The sequence below is a fragment of the Pleurodeles waltl genome, chromosome 5 (assembly GCF_031143425.1).
Source record: "Pleurodeles waltl isolate 20211129_DDA chromosome 5, aPleWal1.hap1.20221129, whole genome shotgun sequence".
NCBI lineage: Eukaryota > Metazoa > Chordata > Amphibia > Caudata > Salamandridae > Pleurodeles > Pleurodeles waltl.
This window is the reverse complement of record NC_090444.1, coordinates 350,223,712-350,245,561: the sequence shown is the minus strand read 5'-3', so window position 1 is coordinate 350,245,561 and position 21,850 is coordinate 350,223,712. Positions and strand designations below refer to the sequence as shown.

Here is a 21,850-nt window from a genome sequence, read left to right as displayed (position 1 = left end):
AATTGGTGTTCTAAATTGTTCTGCATGAAGCCCAACATGCCAATGCTAATTTGAGGTTAGGTGAGGGGTTCACTGAACTGACGCAAATAGACAAATGACTGAATTCAGGCTTTGTTGAATAATGTACTAATAAAATTCTGCAAAGGATAGCTTATGTTCACGCCTTGCTATGTTCTGATGTTTGTGGTTCTTGCTTTGATGAAATCTTATCAGAGTTGCCATATTGTGACTATGCTATTGTGTTTCTTGGCTTTGAGATTAATAAACTTGCTAGTAGTATTGTAATTAATAGGGAATAAATATCACTAAATTCATACTAAACTGGTGTGGTTATTCATGACTGAAAGATCGTGGTGGTGTCTTGAGTTTATTAATGTCTTTGACTAAAGTGAAATGCATTATTGTGATAAATATTGATGACATTATTGACGTATTGATTGACATGTTGATTAGCTATCTCGTCCTAAGGTGTCTCTCAACAGGGTCAAAAGATTCATTGGCCTAAAACGAGTCCCGGTGTGTAGTAATTTATCATAAAGGGACGCGTTAACATTAGTAATATCAGGAAATCTGTTTCTTTATGAACAGACTGGATAGAAAAGAGGGTATGGGAAAGGAAATGTGATTTACAAATATGCCATACACAAACAATGAATTCTTCGCTCTTATTTCTTGAACTGGTGAGCATCCATTAGATAGTTAGTTGCAATGTTAGCACAAAATAAATATGCTTCTTAGCTGCTTTGTTTGAGGGATTAATTAATAGAAGCTGTCCCGTTCTCATTAATGTAGCGTCCTCCCCAGCCTGGGTACCCACCAATGACTACGCCATACATAGAGCTATGTATTACAAATCTTTTTTCTTCAGTGTGTAACCGCAAACTCAGCATTCTAAACCTGCATCCACTTTACCATGTTCTAAAACGTATGTCATCTTTCTGTATAATCTTTCAGAATCCAAAGAGGTTCCATCATACATGCTCAAAAGACACAACTTCTCTGGCTCGGTTAAATAAAAAATTACAATATTTTACAACAGTTACACTTTACAACTTTTCAATGAGCCTTCTTGGTGCTTTGATGACACGTCTGGATCGTGTCTTTGGAAACTAGGAATCAGTGGTGTGTCCATAGATCTGCTTTGGTGATGTAGGAGCAATGGCAGCCTGGGATTCTCCATTTTTTTTCTCTGAGACAGTCTCTACATTTCCATTAGTGTATGATGAACACAGAGTCACATGTTTGAAGTACGAGGAATCTTGGATGATAGATTTTCTTGGAGTTGAGCAGTCATCATGAGCCCTTTGCTGGTCACAAGAAGAAATGGCTCAGCATTAAAAGGAGCATCAGATTTCCATCGTCGTGAGTGACTGAGCACACAATCTCCTTGTGTGAAGATAATGTTCTTTGCACGTTGCCATTTGTCAACACAGGCCTTCATTTTCTGTTTACAACTCTAGTCTGTTGTACGTGTCTTTCTATCAGTTTTTGATCTGGTGTTGGACCAGTGAAGTAACGTCGTTGTTATCGCTCTCCTGAATGTCAGCGTTGCAGGGCTTTCACCTGTGGTTGAGAGAGGAGTTGAGCAGTAAACTTGTTCAGTAGAATTCAATTTAGTCTTGATGTTGCGCTTCTCTAATGTATCACACGGGACAGTCTTTTTTAGCGCACTCATGAATCGTTCAATGAGGCGGTAAGCCTGTAGCCAAAAAGGTGTTCTCTTCTGATGCTTCACATTAAGCAGACTGAGGTAGACTCTGAATTCTCTGCTATTAAAAGTGCCATTTTTCAAAATCGTAGGAGTGTCCCTTGCCAAAAAGATGCCATCTATTCTCTCAGTGACTCAGTCCTGAGTGAGAAACAAGAGATCTTCAATTAATGGAAGCAAGAGTATTCCGCCACAGTCACCATCAGGTGATGTCCATTGCCAAGTGGACCGAAAAAGTCAACAGCAATCCTTTCCCAGGCATGCTTTGGCAGCTCTGACATGTTCAAGGGGTGTTGAGTAGTATTCAATCACAACCCTTTTTTCCAACTCGTTCATCGAGATGAGGAAAACAGACATGATCTCGGACAGCTTGTTTAATGGCAACAATTCCACAATATCCTTCATGGGTCACTTCAATTACTTGCCGTCACAGACTCTCCGAAGTGACAATTCTTAAACCCCTCAGGAAAATTCCATCTTGTGTCACGGACAGTTCATCTTTGACATTTTTGTACTTCTGATACTCGCTGTCATTGGTAAGAGGCTGAGTATGTTGATTAAATAACTGATGTGTAATAATGTCTTAATTTTAACATGTCACTATCTTGACTCATAGCAGTGGCAATCTGTTCCAACAAAATGGCAGTTTGTGTGTTTGATTTCACAATGAAATTTATGTAGGCTTCAGCAGTCTTGAATGGTGTACCTTTACACTGTATAGTCATTGTCTTCCCTGGACGATGCACAAATGTGTAGGTGTACTCCTGCCATCGTAGACCTCAACGTTCAATTTGTGGAGGCATCTTAGCTTTTGAATTACCAAAGATAGTCACCAATGCTTGACAGGTTTTTCGTACAAGAACACATGGAAATGCCCACACCACTGCTAAACTTTCCTTTTCTGGTTGGAATAAGCGCGCTCAGTCTTGGATAGCTTTTTTTTACTTGCATAGGCCACAGTATGTCTGAGCATGTGGCTGTCTGCTGTGTTGTGCACTGACAGCACCTAACCTAACTGAGCAAGTGTCAACAACTACTTCGGTACGTAGCTTTGGATCAAAATAGACCATTTCCATGGCGTTTTCAAAAGCTTGTTTAATTCTCTTAAAACTTTGCCTGCATTTATGTGACCAGTGAAATGAAACATCCTTTTTCGTCAATTCTCTCAATGGAGCACTCTCAATGCAGCATTCACAGTGGCAAAGTCTTGTATATTTGTGACAGTGACTGGCCATGCCAAGGAGTGAACAAACATGGAAAGATCTTGTTAGGGACTGGCAGTTGACAACACTTGTACCTTACCTGGACCGGGTGTCATGCCCTCATCAGAAAAGATATGGCCAAAGAACTTTAAATTTCTCTTACTGAATTCACATTTCCCAGCATTTAGTGTTAAACCTGCACCAACAAGCAAAGAACATACTTGTCTTAAAGCTTTGTCATGTTCCTTCTGTGTAGCTCTGAAAACCTGTATGTCATCACTATAGTTGAAAGCATCTACAACAGATTATATGATACTTTCAATGACATCTTGAAAAATCTCAGCAGCTGATGACACACCAGAACTAAGGGGCTGATTTCGATCTAGACGGACAGGATTACTACTGGGAATTGTAATACAGCGGGTGGGATATACTTCCTGTTTGTAATGGAGTATTCCATCTGCCAAAATAGTAATATGGCCCTTAGTGTTTTGCATTAAACAAAAATATGTGTACAAAAGGTTGTAACGTACCTGCAATTCTCCTCGAGTTCCAACTGATATCCTTTTTTTTTTAAACGGAGGAGCGAGAGAAGCCTTTTACACCGTTAAATTGTCTTATCATGTTAGCAATGTGTGGACCTGGATGTCATTATCTGTTAATTTCCTTGTTCGCTTGACGCATGTTCACACAGATGTGTACCGCTCCCCCACTGTCCTTTTTGGGTACTACCAAGACGGGAGAAGTCCATAGCGTAGGACTAATAGAACACTCAATGATATCACATTTAAGTAATGATTTGAGTTCCTTTTCAACAGTTTCTTGTGAATAAAATGCAATTCTGTGTTCTTGATATGCAACTGTTCTTTCATAGTCTTAAATCTTCCTAACCTATGAAATAATTAAGGAAACTGACATACTATTTTGTGATGAGCATTCAGATAGTAATTCATTGATCTCAGTCCCATACCAACAGCTGTACTGAAACTGAGTAGACAGGCAATTGAAGCAATACCTTGAAGTACGTGAATGGGTGCTTGTACTTTTGTTTTCTTGTGCTTCGTAGTCACTAGGTATTAACCTTTACTTTTCGAAGGTGCCAATGCAGCCCATGTGTAGACTTTAGTTTTTGATGGCGTCAGTTCTGGCAGTGATTACGCCACACACGGACCTATGTATTACAGGTCTTTATTTTTCTGTGTCTAACCCCAAAGTCAGCATTCTAAATGCGCATTCACTTCATCACGTTCTAATTATGTCATCATTCTGTGGAGTCTTTCAGGATCCAAAAAGGTTCCATCATATATACTCACAAGACACAACAATGAAGATATTGAAATTGATTGGTTGAAAGAGTGGTGGAGATGAAGAAAGAAGATACAAGTTTCACAATTATGTGATTATAAAATGTGTGTTCCTAGATTAATGTGAAAATGCTTTTAGTGAGATGAGAAGGCTTAGAGGCTTGGGCCAATTCAGCAGCAATTCCCCCTTTCTATTTTGATACTCTGATTTCTCGCAGACACTATCTTAGATACTACCCAGACTCCCTTTAAGCTGCTTATATTTTGACACTTAGATTCAAATTCAAGACTTTTTGCCTGAAACTTACTTGCTCTAAAAACTATTGAATTTCTAAGTGCTTTCACATCTTTGATTTATGAACTCTTTATGAGTTCTTCTAACTAATTGATTTGTCTTTGTTCTTTTAAACCATCCTCTAGATTAGATTAGAGAATTACATTGTATGGAACGTGCTTCATGCATTGTTCTGTTACATTTTGATATATGATTTCTGACTTTGTCAATTAAGATGAGAAATTAAGGAAACTGAAAATAAAAAACAAACTTCTTCAAACTCATATCATTAGCTCTTAAAAGAAATATCACTGATATACTGAAAATGTGTTAAATGTTTTGCAGCTTCTGTCTCAAGTTACACCTCCAAGGTTCATCGCCTGGGGTCCAGTAGTGAGGCAGAAATCTTTGAAAATGATTTATTACCAGTAATTTCTGCACTAACTAGATGATACTTGCACATACTATATTTTGGTGCAGTTGGCACCTCCTGCAACCATCACATTGTTAAAAAAAAACACAAAACACATAGGCTCAAAATGTCAGCTACATTTGAGAATAGACTAATACCCATGACACAACATGGGTGGAACCTAGATGGATGTATTTATACATCCATTCACATAACTACAGGATGATTAACAAGCATAGATCACTGACTTTTAGATAACTCCAATTTGAATACACGATAAGAGTAAACATAGATGTGACACTAAAGAGATAGCCATTATGGAGGAATATATGCCAAAAAACGCAATATTTTTAACACAGACTATGTTAACGATCAACCCACATAGGAAGCTGGCAGCCTTTGAAGGAAACAGAAGCATTATATTGGGACTTTAGAAAATGGCATGTGAGAAGGGGTCCTCAGATTTTCTAGGGAATTATCAGTACAAGCTAGCTTCAGGACTGTAAAACTGAAGGTACTCCAAAGAATGTATAACACAGAGGACAGCTCCACAAATCTAGGAGGACACATAACAGATTGTGTGGACAAAAAGGCAAGTTTATACAAACAGTCTGGGGTTGTGGGGTTATAGAAGACTGTTTACAGAAGCTAGGTAAGATGTTGGAAGACATGGTGTATCAGCCAAAAGAAATCGCGGCACCAATCGTACTGCGGGTAATCTGGGAATTATCAGATCTGAAAATACACTAGAGGCCACTGGTGAACCAGGGTTTCACTGTCCAAAAGGGACACAGTCAAGAAACGTGGGTGTCCATAAACAGCAAAAGCCTCGGGATGGACACGGAACAACTGGTGTAGCACCACAGAAAAAAATTATATATGAATACCTAAAAAAAAAAAGAAGAAAAGAAAAAAAAAGTACAAATCTGAAGGAGGGGAGCAAAGGAATTGCAACTTGAAATGTGCGAATTTCCTGCCCACTGATGGAAAGACCTCTCAACAACAAAGGATTATGACAGAGGGAGAAAAGGGATGTGACATACACGTCTGATAAACCTGAACAGTGGACTTACCCTTAGAGTATCTGTGGATAAGACTGCTATGAGTGTAAATATATGCATGCACCTTTATTTTACATGTTGCAATTGCCTTTTGTATGCAATCTCAAGGCCAAGGGCCCACATTACATTTTTTTTTATTAAAGATGTTTAGCACATGACCAAAAAAAAACAATAAAAAGGTATATATGTATATGGTATGTCTATAGCACAGCACTGTACATAGTCAAAGGCAAGTTTAAAGTCAGTGAGCAATAGGAGAGGAAGCTGAGTGGTGGATAGTAAATGCACTGTGACTTAGTGTTCTTTAAAGAGGTGTGACTTTCGTAAATTGGAGCAGCGTTGGGGCGGTTGTGATGGATACAGGGTGTTGTTCTGGATCCTGGGTGCATAAAAGGAAAAGGACTGGCTTCCACAACAAGAAGACCCTCAAGAAGCACCTGAGCTATCTACTTCTCTACTAGAAACAGCACTACACAAAATCATTCCCAATCCTCCAGCCTTGGCTATCACACCTCCAAGAAAGAAGCAGCAAAAGGATTATCCCATTGAGCAAATCAAAAAGACAGCAAAGAGGAACCAATAAATAACATTCATGTTTCTGTGGCACACTGCAATAACCTGAGATACAGGTGTGCAACCCTGGGTACGTAATCTATCTTCCTGAACTTGGACAAGACCTCATGCAGAGTCTGCGGTGAAGGCTGTGCTCCTTTGTTCCTCCTTGACTGACGGTGCTCAGCTAAACACATTCCTAACACACTGGCCTCAGAGGCCATTAGACCTTCACAATACACGTCTGTTGTCTGAAAAGTGGTTCCTGTAGCATCAGATGTTCTGGAGTGGTTAGTTTACTATTTTGCATTTTCCTCTGAGCTAGTACAAAAACAGCCTATGACTTTTGTTTTCTGTATCTCAATGGGATCTGAAGACAATGCAGATATATTAGCCTTAAAGGGGGTGAGCGGGCATCTATTCCATTGGCAACTCATGAACAGTATCACAGAACTTGCTGGCATGCTTAGGAGTGACTATGGTTCTGGGAGTCTGCGAAGTGGCTTTGCTGGAGTTCTGACAGCGATTAATCTTTGTTTTTTGCTGACATTGTTTTGCAGCACTTCTCAGTATCATTCAGATTTCAGGTTTTGTGTGGATTCTCCAGAGGTAGAAACATTGCTCATATACTTGACTTTTAGGGTTCTCGCGTAGCACATGTATTTACTTTTCTATTTCAGCTTTGTTCTCAGCGGTGTCATAGTCTACATTGCTGCCTTTTATGCATGATTCCATAACTGCATATGAACCACATTAGGGATAATTTAAAATTTTCTTTGAAGATGTCCATATCTTCCAAAATGGATAAACTGGAGACAATTTATTAAAATACTGGCAAAAGAACACTGTTAACATAGCATATAATGCTTACATCAACAATAAAAAAAATAAAGAAAAGCATTGGCTCAGACTATCCCAGATGCAAACGGGTGCACTGCAAAAGTCTAAATACGTACAGGATTGCCCATCATAGTATAGGACTTCCCAGATCCAGTCTGTCCATAAGCAAAGATACAGGCGTTATAACCTTCAAAAGCAGAGGTCAGGACATCTGTGCCAAGATTTTTGAAAACCTGAAAAAAATATGAAAACCACATCATTGACAACCATTTGCTTGAGTTATAGAGGTACTGGCATTGTAAATTCATAACTGGACTTTTCTTGACACATAAATTGGACAACCCTGCCTCATAATTTCGTCTTTTACTGCCATATAATTCCAGTGACCCTGCATATAACTAAATCACTTCTATTTACCTTCTTCCTCTATCTGCAGCAAAAAATGAAAATGTTGCCATTTAGCATTCTAATTTTAATCTGTCATTCTAATTCCAATAGAATACCACTTTCACCACAACACTATCAGAGTTGCTGGCTGGCAACACAATTCCCCCCCAAAAAGACACAAGACAGTCATAGAGGAGAAATAAACTAGAAGGGTCACTCAAACATATCAAGAGTGTTCAAACAGTAATAGAGGAATAGGGATGTAAATTCATCCTGAATTATGGTTATAACTGTAATAAGGAGAGATTATTAAGAGATATACAATTATCATATAAACCTTTATAAGAAATACATTTTGGGCATTAGACTGTAACACTTAAAACAGCCCTTAGAGGGCATCATAACAAAAATATAATTTGTAAGAAAGATAGTCATATAACAATATTACTAGCCCCTTAAAGGGGATAGATAACCCCTTGAAAACAAACAAACAGGAGACAGCAATGCAGTGTAACCATATACTTAGTCCCTTGAGGATGTTTTTAGGGCTAGCAGGCCTACTGCAATGATCCTACAAACAAGAACTTTAAAACAAAACTTCTCCCAGCTATAAAACAAAGGTTGTAGCCATGAGAAAGCTTACAATATACTGAAAGGTGGGAGGAGTTATTATTTTGGGGTGCCCACTAACATAATGTGGGGCCCCAGAGAGGACATAGACAGAAAGAGCACATTGTGGCCAGTGTTTTGAAAGTGGTCCCATTGTCCTAGGATCACCACAGGATGAGTTATGAGCAAAATGTTTGGTAAAAGTAATGCCCTGCAAACCATTATGGGACCTGTTTCCACGCCACAAATAATTTTATATGTTGATATGACTGTAATGCTTAGAACAGCCCCTAGAGGACACCACAAGGAAAATAGCATTTGTAAGAAACATGAGCAAGTAACTATTTAGTTAGCCCCTAGAGGGCATAACCACACAAAACGAAAATGACAATAAATAATGCAGTGTAACCATATATTTAGAGGACATAGTGCATTATATAGCAGGCCTATAAAAATGTAATAACAAACAAGACCCTTAAAACACAAGCTATTCCCAGTTGTAAAACAAAAGTTCCAGCCATGAGAGTTCTTAAACAGACACCAAACGGTGGGAGGGGTTATTATTTTGGGGCCCCCACTAATGTAGTGTGGCCACTAATGTAGTGTGGGGACCCAAAGATGATGTAGATAGAAAGAGCACCTCGCCGTGAACGTTTTTGGGGTAGTCCCATTGTTCTAGGACCATCACAGGCTGAGCTATGAGCAAAAATGTTTTGTAAAAGTAATGAACTGCAAAGCATTATGGGTTGCGTTTCCTCAAGGAAAGTGAATATTGTAGTATTGGCTTTGAGGATTTCTTTTTTTGGTAAAGCATTCACCAATTTCAAGTGTTTTAAGGGGAGAGGTACAAGAAATGACGCGGATTAGGTAGAGGTATTTGTAATCGATTATGTATTTTTGTTATTGATAGGATGTTGCTTTTATGGCTTATGGCCGAAATAAAGCCAGTAATGACTAATGACTCTGATTAGGTAACTGTGAACAATATGACCACAGCTCCAATTCCGTCGATCGTGTTCACGCTGTTGTGCCGGTTCGCGCTGTGAGGGCCATGGCCGCCATGCACCACGAAGGAGAGGGACAAAAGAAATAGATTGCCCATGCTGAAGTATTTTGACAATTGTGCAATAATCCATGTAACAGGGGAAGTCTGCAAGGCATGAGAAAAACATCCTCAAGGCGGGACAAACAAAGCACTTATCAATGACATCAAGTGATTTTTGAAAGGCAAGCCCACGGACAAGTGAAAGCGATGGGTGTCACATGTGCATGGTTAAAAGCCCACAATACTTACAACAGGTCAAAGCGCTTCCACGCTAGACCTAAAAAGGCATGATGCTTCTGAATCTTATTTCACTCTTGACTAAAATTCACAAACCACTGTCAATATTTTGGCCACCAGAGGGCCTCATCTATCCATATAAATAATTAATTTCGAAAAAAAAAAGAGAAAAAAACAAGCATTATAAGTGGAAATTACTTCAAGTCAAGTGCCATGTAGAAGGAACCATTCTCAATAGCTTTATTGTGATGAATGTCACTGTTAGACCTGGTTCAGTGGACCACATGGCAAGTAGAGGATACTGAGCCTCAGCCGTGGGGGCTCGAGTTGTTTGTCTGATGTCTCAGTCTGTCCTAGTATGGTTCTGCAGACTAGGCCAAGGAGAAACCCTTCAACACTTTAATCTCAATGGTAGTGGTGGCAAGTGGTCACTCAGGCTTCTCGATAGGGAGTGCTTCAAACTCAGGACATATCACTTAGCAGTGAAATAACAGACTGCGCAACCCAGAGACTGTCACTGTTTAAAGAAAGTAATTTAAAAAAACAGAAAACTGAATACTACACACTACAAGTCATAGATACAAATGCTTTACTGGGGTGGGGCAACTGACCTTGTGGCTGGTAATCCCCCCTTTCCCTCCTACACTCACTCTCTCTACTCTTCCCAGCACTGCTAAGCTTCACTCATCTAGGGATAGACTGACCTCACTTTTCCTCTGACTGGTCTGCTGGCAATATTATTTCGTGACTGAGGGCTCCAGAACCCCCTTACACAATGGCAGTGCAGCTCCTCCTGAGCATACAAGTTCCACTGCTGAAAGGTGGTTCATAAATTTACATGCTGAGTTACAGCCTGTCGCATCCTTGGGTTGCAGGCCGCAATTATATTCCGGGCCATACAGGTTGGAGTGATACTGTCGCGTAGGCTCTCATTATCCTAATGAGACTATTGGATTTTTGGGCAGCAAGATCGTTCACGGTGTGGGGGACTAAGTCTGACCCAAGGTGAAGGACACTTGTCGCCCCAAATCCGTTTTTTGCTCCGGCTAACTAGCATTGCCTCATCTCTCCCAAAGGGAAGAGACAATTGGGCAGCCGAGCGCATGACATCTTAGTGCTTCCCAGGGAAGTCGTGGTCACTCAGGTCACAACCAGTTCTCTAGTACACAGTGCGGTCTCATATATAAATGACAAAGGCAGTTTGAGTTTTAAAGATTGGTTTAATAAAACGACTGCATTTTAGATAACAAAGCGTGAGCCGCAATAACCAGAACTATACAACGCAGTAGGATTGAAATAGCAACAAGGAGAGTGAAACATAAGAATAAGGCTATCATATTGCAACTAAATTATGTTCTCTCTAAGTTATATTTTGAGCACAGCATGTGAAGCTCTAAGCCTGCCTGTCAGGTTCCCCCGGGAGGACATCAACCCTCATACCTGAGCAAAAGCCTGTGATCTGGATCAACATCTGCAACAGGGCAGTCAGCATCTAGTTGTGGGTTCCTGGTTGGAATCTCCCTCTTACGTGTACCAGGACTAGAAAGTGTTTTTATAACTAACACGCCGGTGTTCTAAGAAACGTCCCTAAGTAAGGATGTGTACTTTCTACGAACCATACAGACTAAACTTCTACCACGTCTAACGGCAATGTACCAGACTGTATCCTTGACTGAAGCACAGAGCGAGCAAGAATGTATTGTTTGAGAACACAGTGCTGAAGTAAGCTAAACAGTGTGATAGAATGAAATAAAAACAAGACCGTGAAACTGGTTATTGTAAAATAACAATGCAAGGTTAAATAAAATGCATCTAGGGCAAAGTGCACAGAGGCCTAACACGTTAAGCAAACGCGCAGAAAGCTACATTAAAAATGGCTACACTACACCCTCCCCTTGTCGGTAGAAAGTGGTTTAAGCCGAAGCTAAAAATGCCCTAAGCTAAAAGATGATTAAAACCCTACCAAATTTCAACAAGTTAAGAGGACACCAAAGCAGATTAATCCTCAATATTTAAAAATGAGCATGCGTCAAAATGCCGAATTCATATGACAATGTCAATTTAGAACAAATTCAATTCAAACAGTGGTCATGGAAAGCAGGAGATTCTCCACTTCGGCCGATGACAAAACCGAAAAATCCACGCCAAAGACTGTTAGGGAGCAGGAGTGTTCCAAAGCCCCAGTGTCAACCAAGGCGGCATCCCGTGCAGAGCCTGTGAACGAATTAATGTCAACTTCCTCCAGGAAGGGTATCTCGTAATCAGTTTCTCAAAGCAAACTCAGCCGCAGCGCGCATGTCTGGTAATGAGCCCTCATCGGGAACATCAACAGATCAGCATCAACCACTGGGGGGCGCTGCTGTGAGAGACAGACGTCTAGTGCATGTTCAAAAGAGCACCAATGGCACCAAAACACGGGCTGCACACAATCCAAAACTGGCCTGAATGACAAAGACCAGTCACACTCCAAATGTTCCAGGAGTGCTGCTCCAAAGTGCTGCATTATGCGTTCACGACACAGCTGCGCTGATGGGCGCGCCCACATTCGTCCTTGTTGCGGCGGGACAGCCATTGCGGAAAAACAACAGCAACAGCAAAATGCCGGCTAATAAAGCCAAAGTTATCGGAAATCCCCCAAAAATGCTTCCGAAAATTGAATGAATAGCCAAAGGTATTAAACCAAATATGGAAGAGAAGGTATGAACGAAACCAACACTAACGGCTTTGAAAAAATGTGTTAATCCAGCCGTGCTGGACGCATTAAATATACGTCCCACGAGTTCACCAAAGTGGCTCGGAAAGTTGGTATTTAACAGGGACTGTATTTCCACTGATGACCTTGCCACCTGAAGTGCATAGGTCTCGCTTGCAGATGTAAGGGCCACATGCTTCTAAAACAATAAAGCCTTCAGTCTACTTACCTTGTCGAAATTCACCTGGGAAGTAGCAATGTGAGGCCAAATATCCGCTACCTCCCTAATACTAGTGGAGTGAAACAACACACTCCTGCAGCAAGTAATGACCTTAGTGACCGAAACAACCTAAACTATTCCGGCTCGCATGCCACAATAGTCTTCACTATTGAGGATGACGTATCTGCCGCTTGAAAGCACCTGGAATGTGCGTTTAATCAAGGGGACCGGAACTCCCTTCAGATAGCAAGCCAAGTTCGCCACCGAGGTATTGCACGCCCCATGCAAGGACAGCTGCTTACAAATCATCGAATGGCTGACTGAAGTCTTGCATTCACTACCGCTAAGAAAGACTTCTTTCATGCCATTGAGGCATTTGTACAAGAAGGGAAGCTCCCACACCTCATGGATGTAACTATCTCCCAACTTTTCATATCTGCCTAACAGAACATGTTTCAAACAAGAAGTGAATTGTAATGTAGAAATAGGCAGATTATTAACCCCATGTATTAACCACTCTGCAGAGGGAATCTCGGCCACGGTAAAAGGCAATCGTTCTAACTTTTCAATGTTGAGCATGACATAAATCGCCTCCTTCTTAGCCATTAGTTGTTGTTGTCACGTTAAATTAAAGGAAAAAAAATATTTCCCTGGCACTGATGTGCTGCCACGGAACGCGACCCGCCTTCAATGTCTGAAGCGTCCAACCCAACTGCATAATGGACCTGGTCTGACTCTGTCCATGATATAAAGAAGACATATCAGATTGTATAATGTCTATAGCAGAAGAAACAATGTTGTTAATTGTATATATCCGGTCAGACAAGGTGTGAATTCCATCATCCACAACAGCTAATGCCTTTTTCAAATTTTCCTGATCTATCTGCCTTGACCGGGCTGCAGCCTCTTGTTGAGAAAGTTTCCATATTTCATTGTATACTTCATACAAGAAACGCTTCCTACGTGGCGTCTTCGGGCCTGACACAAAATCTTGTAAGTCAGTGTTATTAGACAGGAGAGTGAGATGTGTCTTAACTGCATCTGGCGAGGATGATTTTAACTATTGCTGGCACAATTTTCCCACACTATATGTAGTAATTATTTCAGCATGTTCTGGTGATATATAGCGAGGGTCTGACCTACTCGTCCAGCAACCCCCCGAGGAGGTGACAAAACGTTGATGACACCCGTTGGTGTCTATCGGCCACAATAACCACCCGCCTGGATGTGTCAATGAAGGGTTAAATGTAAACTCACTCAAAGTTGCATTTATGTATTTCTGCCAATTATTAATTTTTGCAGGGGCAGGTGTACTAGGCATGTTCAATTCTCTGATTGTGGCTAAGCCTAAACAGCTAGTCTGTTTCATTTAAAAAAATCATTTGAACGGGAATGAGAAATGCTCTAAACAATGTTTCTATACCCTCTGTTTGCCAATGTTTTGTTCCCCAAACACTTTTCAAATCAATATTTTTTGACCAATATTCATAACCTTCAATTGACAGTTGGGAAACAAAGGAATCCGAATAAATGAATTTCGTGTTGGTCAACAACATTTGTTTATCTTTAGACTGAGTTAACCTAAAATAATATGACTTAGCATTCATTTGATGATGACCAGAAAAATACGTAAATTTATAAAAATAAGTTTTGGCACTCCCTTGCGGGGGAGTTGGGCAATGTTCCAATTGCGTATAGACATATATCGTTTTTGGACTACTTGCTTTGTGTATGAAATGGTGCCCAGAATAATTATAGCAAAACATGTCACTATAATTGCCTTTATACTGGTAAACATCTTCATTTTTATAGACAGTATAATATTGTAATTCTGTCATCATTGAATCTACTGTCTTCACATCCCAATCATCAGATACAATACCTGGTATTACTATATCATTCATAGATAACTTTAGGACATACGGTATTTGAATTATCTCAGTGGGACCGTATATATCAAACATTACTTTATCCCACACAATCCCATCCGGAATTGGCACTGCAGAAATGTTCACAAAGGACAAGTATCTTCGAACCCTATGTGATGAAAAATGTGGTTTCAACACCTCCTCCACCTGTTCAACCGCTGATCTCTCAGGAATAAAATGACCATGTATCAACAGAAAAAAGGTAATGACAAACCCAATCCAAAGAAAAAATGCCAGCATAGTCAATAAGAGCCACAGATAGTTCCATGGAAAAACAAAATACGTATCTTTAAGCCAACGCATCAGCTTACGTGGACCTGACAGGTCAGTAGTTGAAGAGGCAAACGAGTCCGATAGACCCTCATTGTTGTCGTCAAAGTAACCAGAGGCAGTTCGTGCAAAAGGCGTTGCCATATTCAATGGAGGAGTTGGTGTTTCTCGCTGTGATATACTGTAGATAGCACCATACGTCACGTCAGTAGTCATGGTGACTTGATCAAATGTTTCTAAGTTATTTGTTGTTAGTGGAACTAATGCGAGATCATCATCCACCCTCCCGAAGCTCGGAGAGGCAACAGTGTTGGCATAGATAACTTGAAGCGGAACATCTTCCCCAGTAGTGAGAGGGATTCGGGAACTACTGGACGTTCCTCTTGGTCTGCTGTGTAGAATCGGCCACATGTTGTAACTTGACATTGTCAATAGAAACAAAAGCATTTTCTTTGGCACCTGGCAACGGTGGTAGAATAACAGTTCTCGTTCCGTGTATCCCCAACACAGGGACTGGCGCTCGATAAGAAGGGCCAAATTATTTTTTCACTGCAACCTTTTCACGCACAAGATCCCCAACCCTGAGGATCCAGCTGGTAGGTGGCACATCCTTGATTCCTGTGGAGGCAGCACTTTTAGAAGAGTTATCGTCACGGAACTGCTGTAATTCCTGTAAAACAGTGACACGATCATTTATGTCAAAAGGCGTTTCCGCCACCTCCACACCAGGACCATCAAGATCCAGAACAAATATTTGTGTTCCGAACAGGCACTCATATGAAGTACGACCCCGGAGGGACCTTCTAGGCAGGTTATTTAGTGCTCTCTGAACTCCATACTGGTGGGTTAGCCAACTACCTAAGACCCTGGCTGTTAAGGATTGCTTTAAATCGCGGCTTAATCGCTCCACTACAGAATTTCCCTCGGGATGAAATGGAGACGAGTACTGGAGCTGGACCCCCAACGAAGCCATGGTGTCCCTGAATGCCATTGAGGAAAAAGCAGGGCCCTGGTCCGAATGGAATGCCGCAACTACATATGTACCGACAAAGACTCGCAAATCTTTAATAACAGTCCGAGCGTCAGCCGAGCGTTGTGGCCACACCCACACAAATCTGGAGCAGGAATCAACAGCGACTAGTATATATTTATATGCACTATCAGGTGTCAACGGACCGCAATAATCCAAGTACACACATTGTAATGGTCTGTTGGATATTAAGAGGGTTGTCTGCGACGGGCGTTTAGCTGTTGATACTTTGATTTGTTGACAGATGTCACAACAAAGGACATACTACTTAGTCTCTTTATAGAGACCAGGCCACCAGTAACGGGCCTGCAATAGCGAAATTGTAGCTGCCACGCCAGCATGTGCAGATGCCACTCCCTCATGCGCTGCTTTAATCAATTGTAGTCTTACATCTTTATTGGGGATGTCACGTACGCCAATGCTAGGAATTTTAACTTCAGCGTTAAGCATACTTCCCATGCAGTATTGATATTTATTTGGAAATCCTTTTGGATAAGGCGTGCCATCAACCGTAGCTTTTACGGCAGCCATTATTTCTGTGTCTGGTTTGGAACTCGAACGAGTCACTGCAGCTACAGTGGCAACTGCCACTGCCAACTTTGCAGCTTCATCAGCCAAAGTATTTCCAGCAACGTGTATTCCAACGCGCTGGTGTCCAAGTGAATGCACAACATGGACTTTGGGTAGCGTCTCCTTCAGGTCTGCTACCTTCCCCCACAGTAGTCTGTGTTTTATGGTGTTGCCTTTTGAATCTCTGAACCCATTCAAGCGCCTGTAATGTAGGTATTCATTAAAAGACTGGACGCAATAATACGAATCACAAACTATCAGTGTGAACTGCGTTGGATCTGTATGTTCTAGTGCCATTAGTAGAGCTTTTAGCTCAGCTAATTGTGCTGTACAATCCCCTAAGGTCTGTGTATAAGTATGTTGGAGGCAGAATTTCTCCCACTCCATAGAGCCGCTCACTACCGCACATACAGCTGAATATTGGTGTTTTGTTCCAATCGCCGGTTGCGCAGAGCCATCGGTATACATGACTACTTGATATTGATCAATAGGCAATGTGTCAGCAGGAACTGGATATTCAAATTCATATTGCAGAAATTCCTGAGTTTGTAACTTTGGGTAAAAAATGTAGTCTACATCAGTGGCTGTTAAAGACGTAGCCCATTGGATCCATAGTGGGTGAAGTGCTTTTGCGTTCGGAACGCTAGCTTTTGTAACAGCCTCGAGGGCCGGAATAGGGGAAACGACAATAATGCGTTTTCCCTGGGCAAGAGGTCTTTCTTTAATAACAGCCATCTGTACAGCAGTGAGAATTTTCTCTGTGGGTACAAATCGTTGTTCAGCAGCCGGATACAAGTGTGACTTGTATCCAATCGGGACTGTCTCGCCTTCATTAAATGTGACATAAGAAAACCCAATGGCCCCAGCTATCACCCTGATGACCAAATGCGTCTTACTGTCCCGTGTGTGTAAATGTTTTGCAGCTAGTAGATCTGCTTGTAACACCCGAAGAGTATGTGTATGTTCAATTGTCCAGAATTTGCTTGAAAAATCGGGACGTATCAATTCATATAATGGTTTTATGCGTGTAGCATACTCAGGAATGTATGTTCTGCCAAAATTTAGAAAGCCCAACAATTATTGCAGTTTCTTAATCGTATTTGGTGGTTGCAATTGTGCACCCTTTTCTAAAAATTGTGGCGCTAGGCCCTTACCCTCATTCGACAGCTCATATCCCAGGAATATGACGCTAAGGAAGGCAATTTTCGATTTTTTGAAGTTAAATTTGTAGCCAATTTTGGCAAACCCTACAACAATGCGGGCTACCCGTCTTAAATGTTGTAGCAACTCGTCATCCGTGAGATATATATCATCCACATATGACAACGCTTCAGGGTCTAACTCATGTAAAATAGCAGTCACACGAGCTGCAAACAGTCCTGGGCTGTTCTTATACCCTTGAGGCAAACAACAGAATTTGTTCTGGGAGCCTAGCGCGCTAAAGCTTGTTAAATCTCTGCTTTAAGGTGCTATATTCTGGCAGAAGAATCCATTCGAGATATCCAAAGTTGTTTTATATTTTTTCCGCACAATGTTGCTCATCAGTGCAGTGCTATGTGAATTTTGTATAGCATATGTACGTGTATGTCCGTTGAAATGTCTGTAGTCTAAGACTATTCTATATGAATTGTCCGGTTTAGCTACAGGGAATAAGGGATTATTCATTGATGAGACACAGGGTTCAATTACCCCCTGGTATTCTAATTGTGTAAGTATTTCTCTCACCGGAGCCCTTGCTTCATGTTTTATGGGATACTGCGGTTGTGGCTGAGGTTCACCTTCAATGTGAATGACATGTTATGGAGAATCCCGGTCACACCCTACGTGAGTCCTATATAAGAAAGGTGCTTGTGCTAGAGCCCATTTGATGCAATAGGACTCTGCGAGTTCCTCTGGAACAAGGGGCGAGAAGGAAGGTTTAATAACCTCCTCCCCAACTGGGCAAGTGTGGACAAAATCAGGCGGCCAATCTTGTTCGGCCAGCAAGATGTCATATATCTTAACTACACGATCCCAAAAGATTGCGTGTATAGTGCGTTCAATGTCTCCTTCCAATTGTAAAGTTACTGTATACACCCTTTTGGGTTCGGAGACACGCATATCTGCTGTTTCTACTTGTATGAAGTCATCAGTTGCTTTCACCTCCAGATGCTCTAGAAGATTCCGGCAAACTATTGTGACCTCTGCCGCGCTGTCTTGCAGTGCTAGAGCCCATGTCTTGTTCTTCAAGAGAACCCTCTTCGTGAGCGGCATGTCTAACCGAGACCGCTGCCACTTTTTTCTTTTTAAACTGTTGTTTTTGTTGTACTGGCTTCTCTTCCTTCTTGACAGAAACCTCCAAAGAGCGTTGTGATTACTGTCTCGGTTTCATGTACTCTGTTCTCCGCTCTGACCGCCCACCTCTCTCATTTCTCTTTTCCGATGAGTCCTGAAAGGAACGAGATTGGCGTGTATCAGTATATTGATATCAGGCATTTTTTAATATTATCTCTATTTCTGAGATTATACCTATTCTGCGGGGTCTCCGTACGTGGAGATTCTCCCCTTTCTTTTTTAGGTGTTTGTTGTTTTTTCTCCCAGCGATTCTTATTACCCTCAGGTTGTTGTTTAGCATTTTCTTTATTAATTTTTCCCTGAAATTGAGGTTTTTGTGGTCTAGCCCCCAGGCTATCTCGACCGATACTGGAATATGTTTCCGCTATTCTTTTAGGCAGTTCCCGCTCCTGATCTTGTTGCGGGATGTCACGAAGACGCATGCGCACTGCAAGTGCAACTGTTTCCCCTTTAAGATTGCTTAGGATTATTGAAGAAACCGCGGCAAAGTTGCCCATCAGTTGCATTACTAAATCTAAGGCCGGGACAGCCCCGTATTCATCCTGAATTTGTTTAAGCACTTCCGGTAGGTTGGCCAATGTCGGTGTACCATGTGCCGTTGTATAGAGCACAGCAAACACCATGCCCCATGTATTACAATGTTCCACTGTGGGAACCATCCCAAAGGGTAAACACATAGTTAGTATTCTATGTTTGTGCTGAGGTCCCGTATGGGGAAATACCGCCTCCAGCGTATTGATTTTCTGCCAGCCACAATGGAGTCTCCTCCCGTTTTGTTGGGACTTTACCCATAATAGAGTGTACAGTCACCGGGTTTATACCGGGTGTTACTGCATGTGGTTGTGCTGGAGCAGTATGCGCTGGGTTTGTATTTAGTGTCTGCGTCACAAATTGTACTAAGCGTCTATATGTAGCCGTTAAGTCGGTATATAAACGTCGAACTTCAGCCACCGCCATATTTGCAACCGCAGGATGTGGTGTATATGTGGCCAATAAAGGCCAGGTAGGACCATCATTACTTAGTGGACCTAACCTTACTGGTAATATTGTATGGGGTAGGGTGCCATCAAGCCAATTATTATGTTCTTGATAAGATAGAGGTATCTCGAAGTATGCGTACGCCCTGTACTGTCCAGGCACGTTCGCAACTGTATTTGTATGAAATGTATTTGTGTTCCCATCAACTGCTGAAAATGTGATCCAAGAGTAAAAAAAGTTATTTTCTATAGACTGCGTGGGCGGCCACCACAAACGTGACTGGACCACCCTGGGCCGTAAGGCCATTTGCTAGCAAATGTGCTGTGAGCGGTTGTCTCATGTTAAGAGCTATTTGTATTACTAGGGAATTCACCATTAGAAAAACAGTGAGAATTCAGAGAAGGCACACCAAGACGGGGTCTATCCTTTTAAGGTTCAAGCTTGAACAACCATCCGCTGTAATTAGGATTACCTATACCGCAGTGATGGAAATCTTCAGTGCCACGGACGTCTCCGCTAAAGGAACTGAGGGATCATTATATTATATGAGACCGAGATAAACCGGTGGACCTGAAAATTAGAGCCAGACCAAACGTTGGCGTCGCCATGTCACGTAGGCTCTCATTATCTTAATGAGACTACTGGATTTTTGGGCAGCAAGATCGTTCACGGTGTGAGGGACTAAGTCTGACCCACGGTGAAGGACCCTTGTCGCCCCAAATCCGTTTTTTTGCTCCAGCTAACTAGCAATGCCTCATCTCTCCCAAAGGGAAGAGACAATTGGGAAGCCGAGCGCATGACATCTTAGTGCTTCCCAGGGAAGTCGTGGTCACTCAGGTCACAACCAGTTCTCTCGTACACAGTGCGGTCTCATATATAAATGACAAAGGTAGTTTGAGTTTTAAAGACTGGTTTAATAAAACAACTGCATTTTAGATAAAGCGTGAGCCGCAATAAGCAGAACTATACAACATAATAGGATTGAAATAGTAACGAGGAGAGTGAAACATAAGAATAAGGCTATCATATTGCAACTAAATTATGTTCTCTCTAAGTTATATTTTGAGCACAGCATGTGAAGCTCTAAGCCTGCCTTTCAGGTTCCCCCGGGAGGACACCAACCCTCATACCTGATCAAAAGCCTGTGATCTGGATCAACATCTGCAACAGGGCAGTCAGCATCTAGTTGTGGGTTCCTGGTTGGAATCTCCCTCTTACGAGTACCAGGACTAGAAAGTGTTTTTATAACTAACACACCGGTGTTCTAGGAAATGTCCCTACGTAAGGATGTGTACTTTCTACGAACCATACAGACTAAACTTCTACAACGTCTATCGGCAATGTACCAGACTGTATCCTTGACTGAAGCACAGAGCGAGCAAGAATGTATTATTTGATAACACAGTGCCGAAGTAAGCTAAACAGTGTGACAGAATGAAATAAAAAAAAGACTGTGAAACTGGTCATTGTAAAATAACAGTGCGAGGTTAAATAAAATGCATCTAGGGCAAAGTGCACAGAGGCCTAACACGTTAAGTAAACGTGCAGAAAGCTACTTTAAAAATGGCTACACTACAATACCACTTCTTTATTCATGCATTATACAAAAGGTGTACATGGCAATGCTACAGAGCAGAGGCGTTCCTTGCCTCCTCGCCGATCCCTTGTCCTCAATGGAGTGTCCACGTCCCATGAGCGTAAGCGGTGTCCTCTTCCATCTTCAGTGCCACATGTGTGCAGGGTCCTAGTGCCCTGCCTCATTTCGGCACTGCAACACAGCCCTCCTAAGATGGTACAACTGCCTGACTCATTAAGGTCAGTAATACTGCAGTCAGCCAATGAAAGTAGTCTTGATGGTCTGATCATCTCAGTGCAGAGTGGAGGTTGTGGGTGGTGGAGGAGAAATGAGAGGGAGTTGTGTTCAGGATCTCTGGCTAAATTTGTTATAACTTTCCAGATCCGTCCAGCTTTTTCACAGAGTTTTGCAATCCTCTTCTGGACCGGTCCGATAGGACATCTGCGATACCTAGACCAATGTTGTTCCTTCTCTTCATTCCATCCACAGTGTATATTTATTGGTCCCAAGGCAATCCTTTTTGTTTCTTCCTTTCTGCCAGAGATATAATCAGCCCCGCCCAGGCAAGTCCTGACTTTCAAATTATGTTTCATGTTGGATGCATATGTGCAATTCTAGTTG

The 21,850-nt window shown here is 41.7% G+C and overlaps 1 protein-coding gene across 2 annotated transcripts in view; it reads right to left on the bottom strand.

The window, feature by feature from the left end:
* KIF16B (kinesin family member 16B) overlaps positions 1-21,850 on the bottom strand; it is a 1,953,564-nt gene that overhangs the window by 1,650,161 nt on the left and 281,553 nt on the right. For both annotated transcript variants that reach the window (XM_069234094.1, XM_069234093.1), the window contains exon 4: positions 7,470-7,586. In XM_069234094.1, coding sequence (XP_069090195.1) covers positions 7,470-7,586 — 117 coding nt within the window. The remainder of the gene's footprint in view (positions 1-7,469; positions 7,587-21,850) is intronic.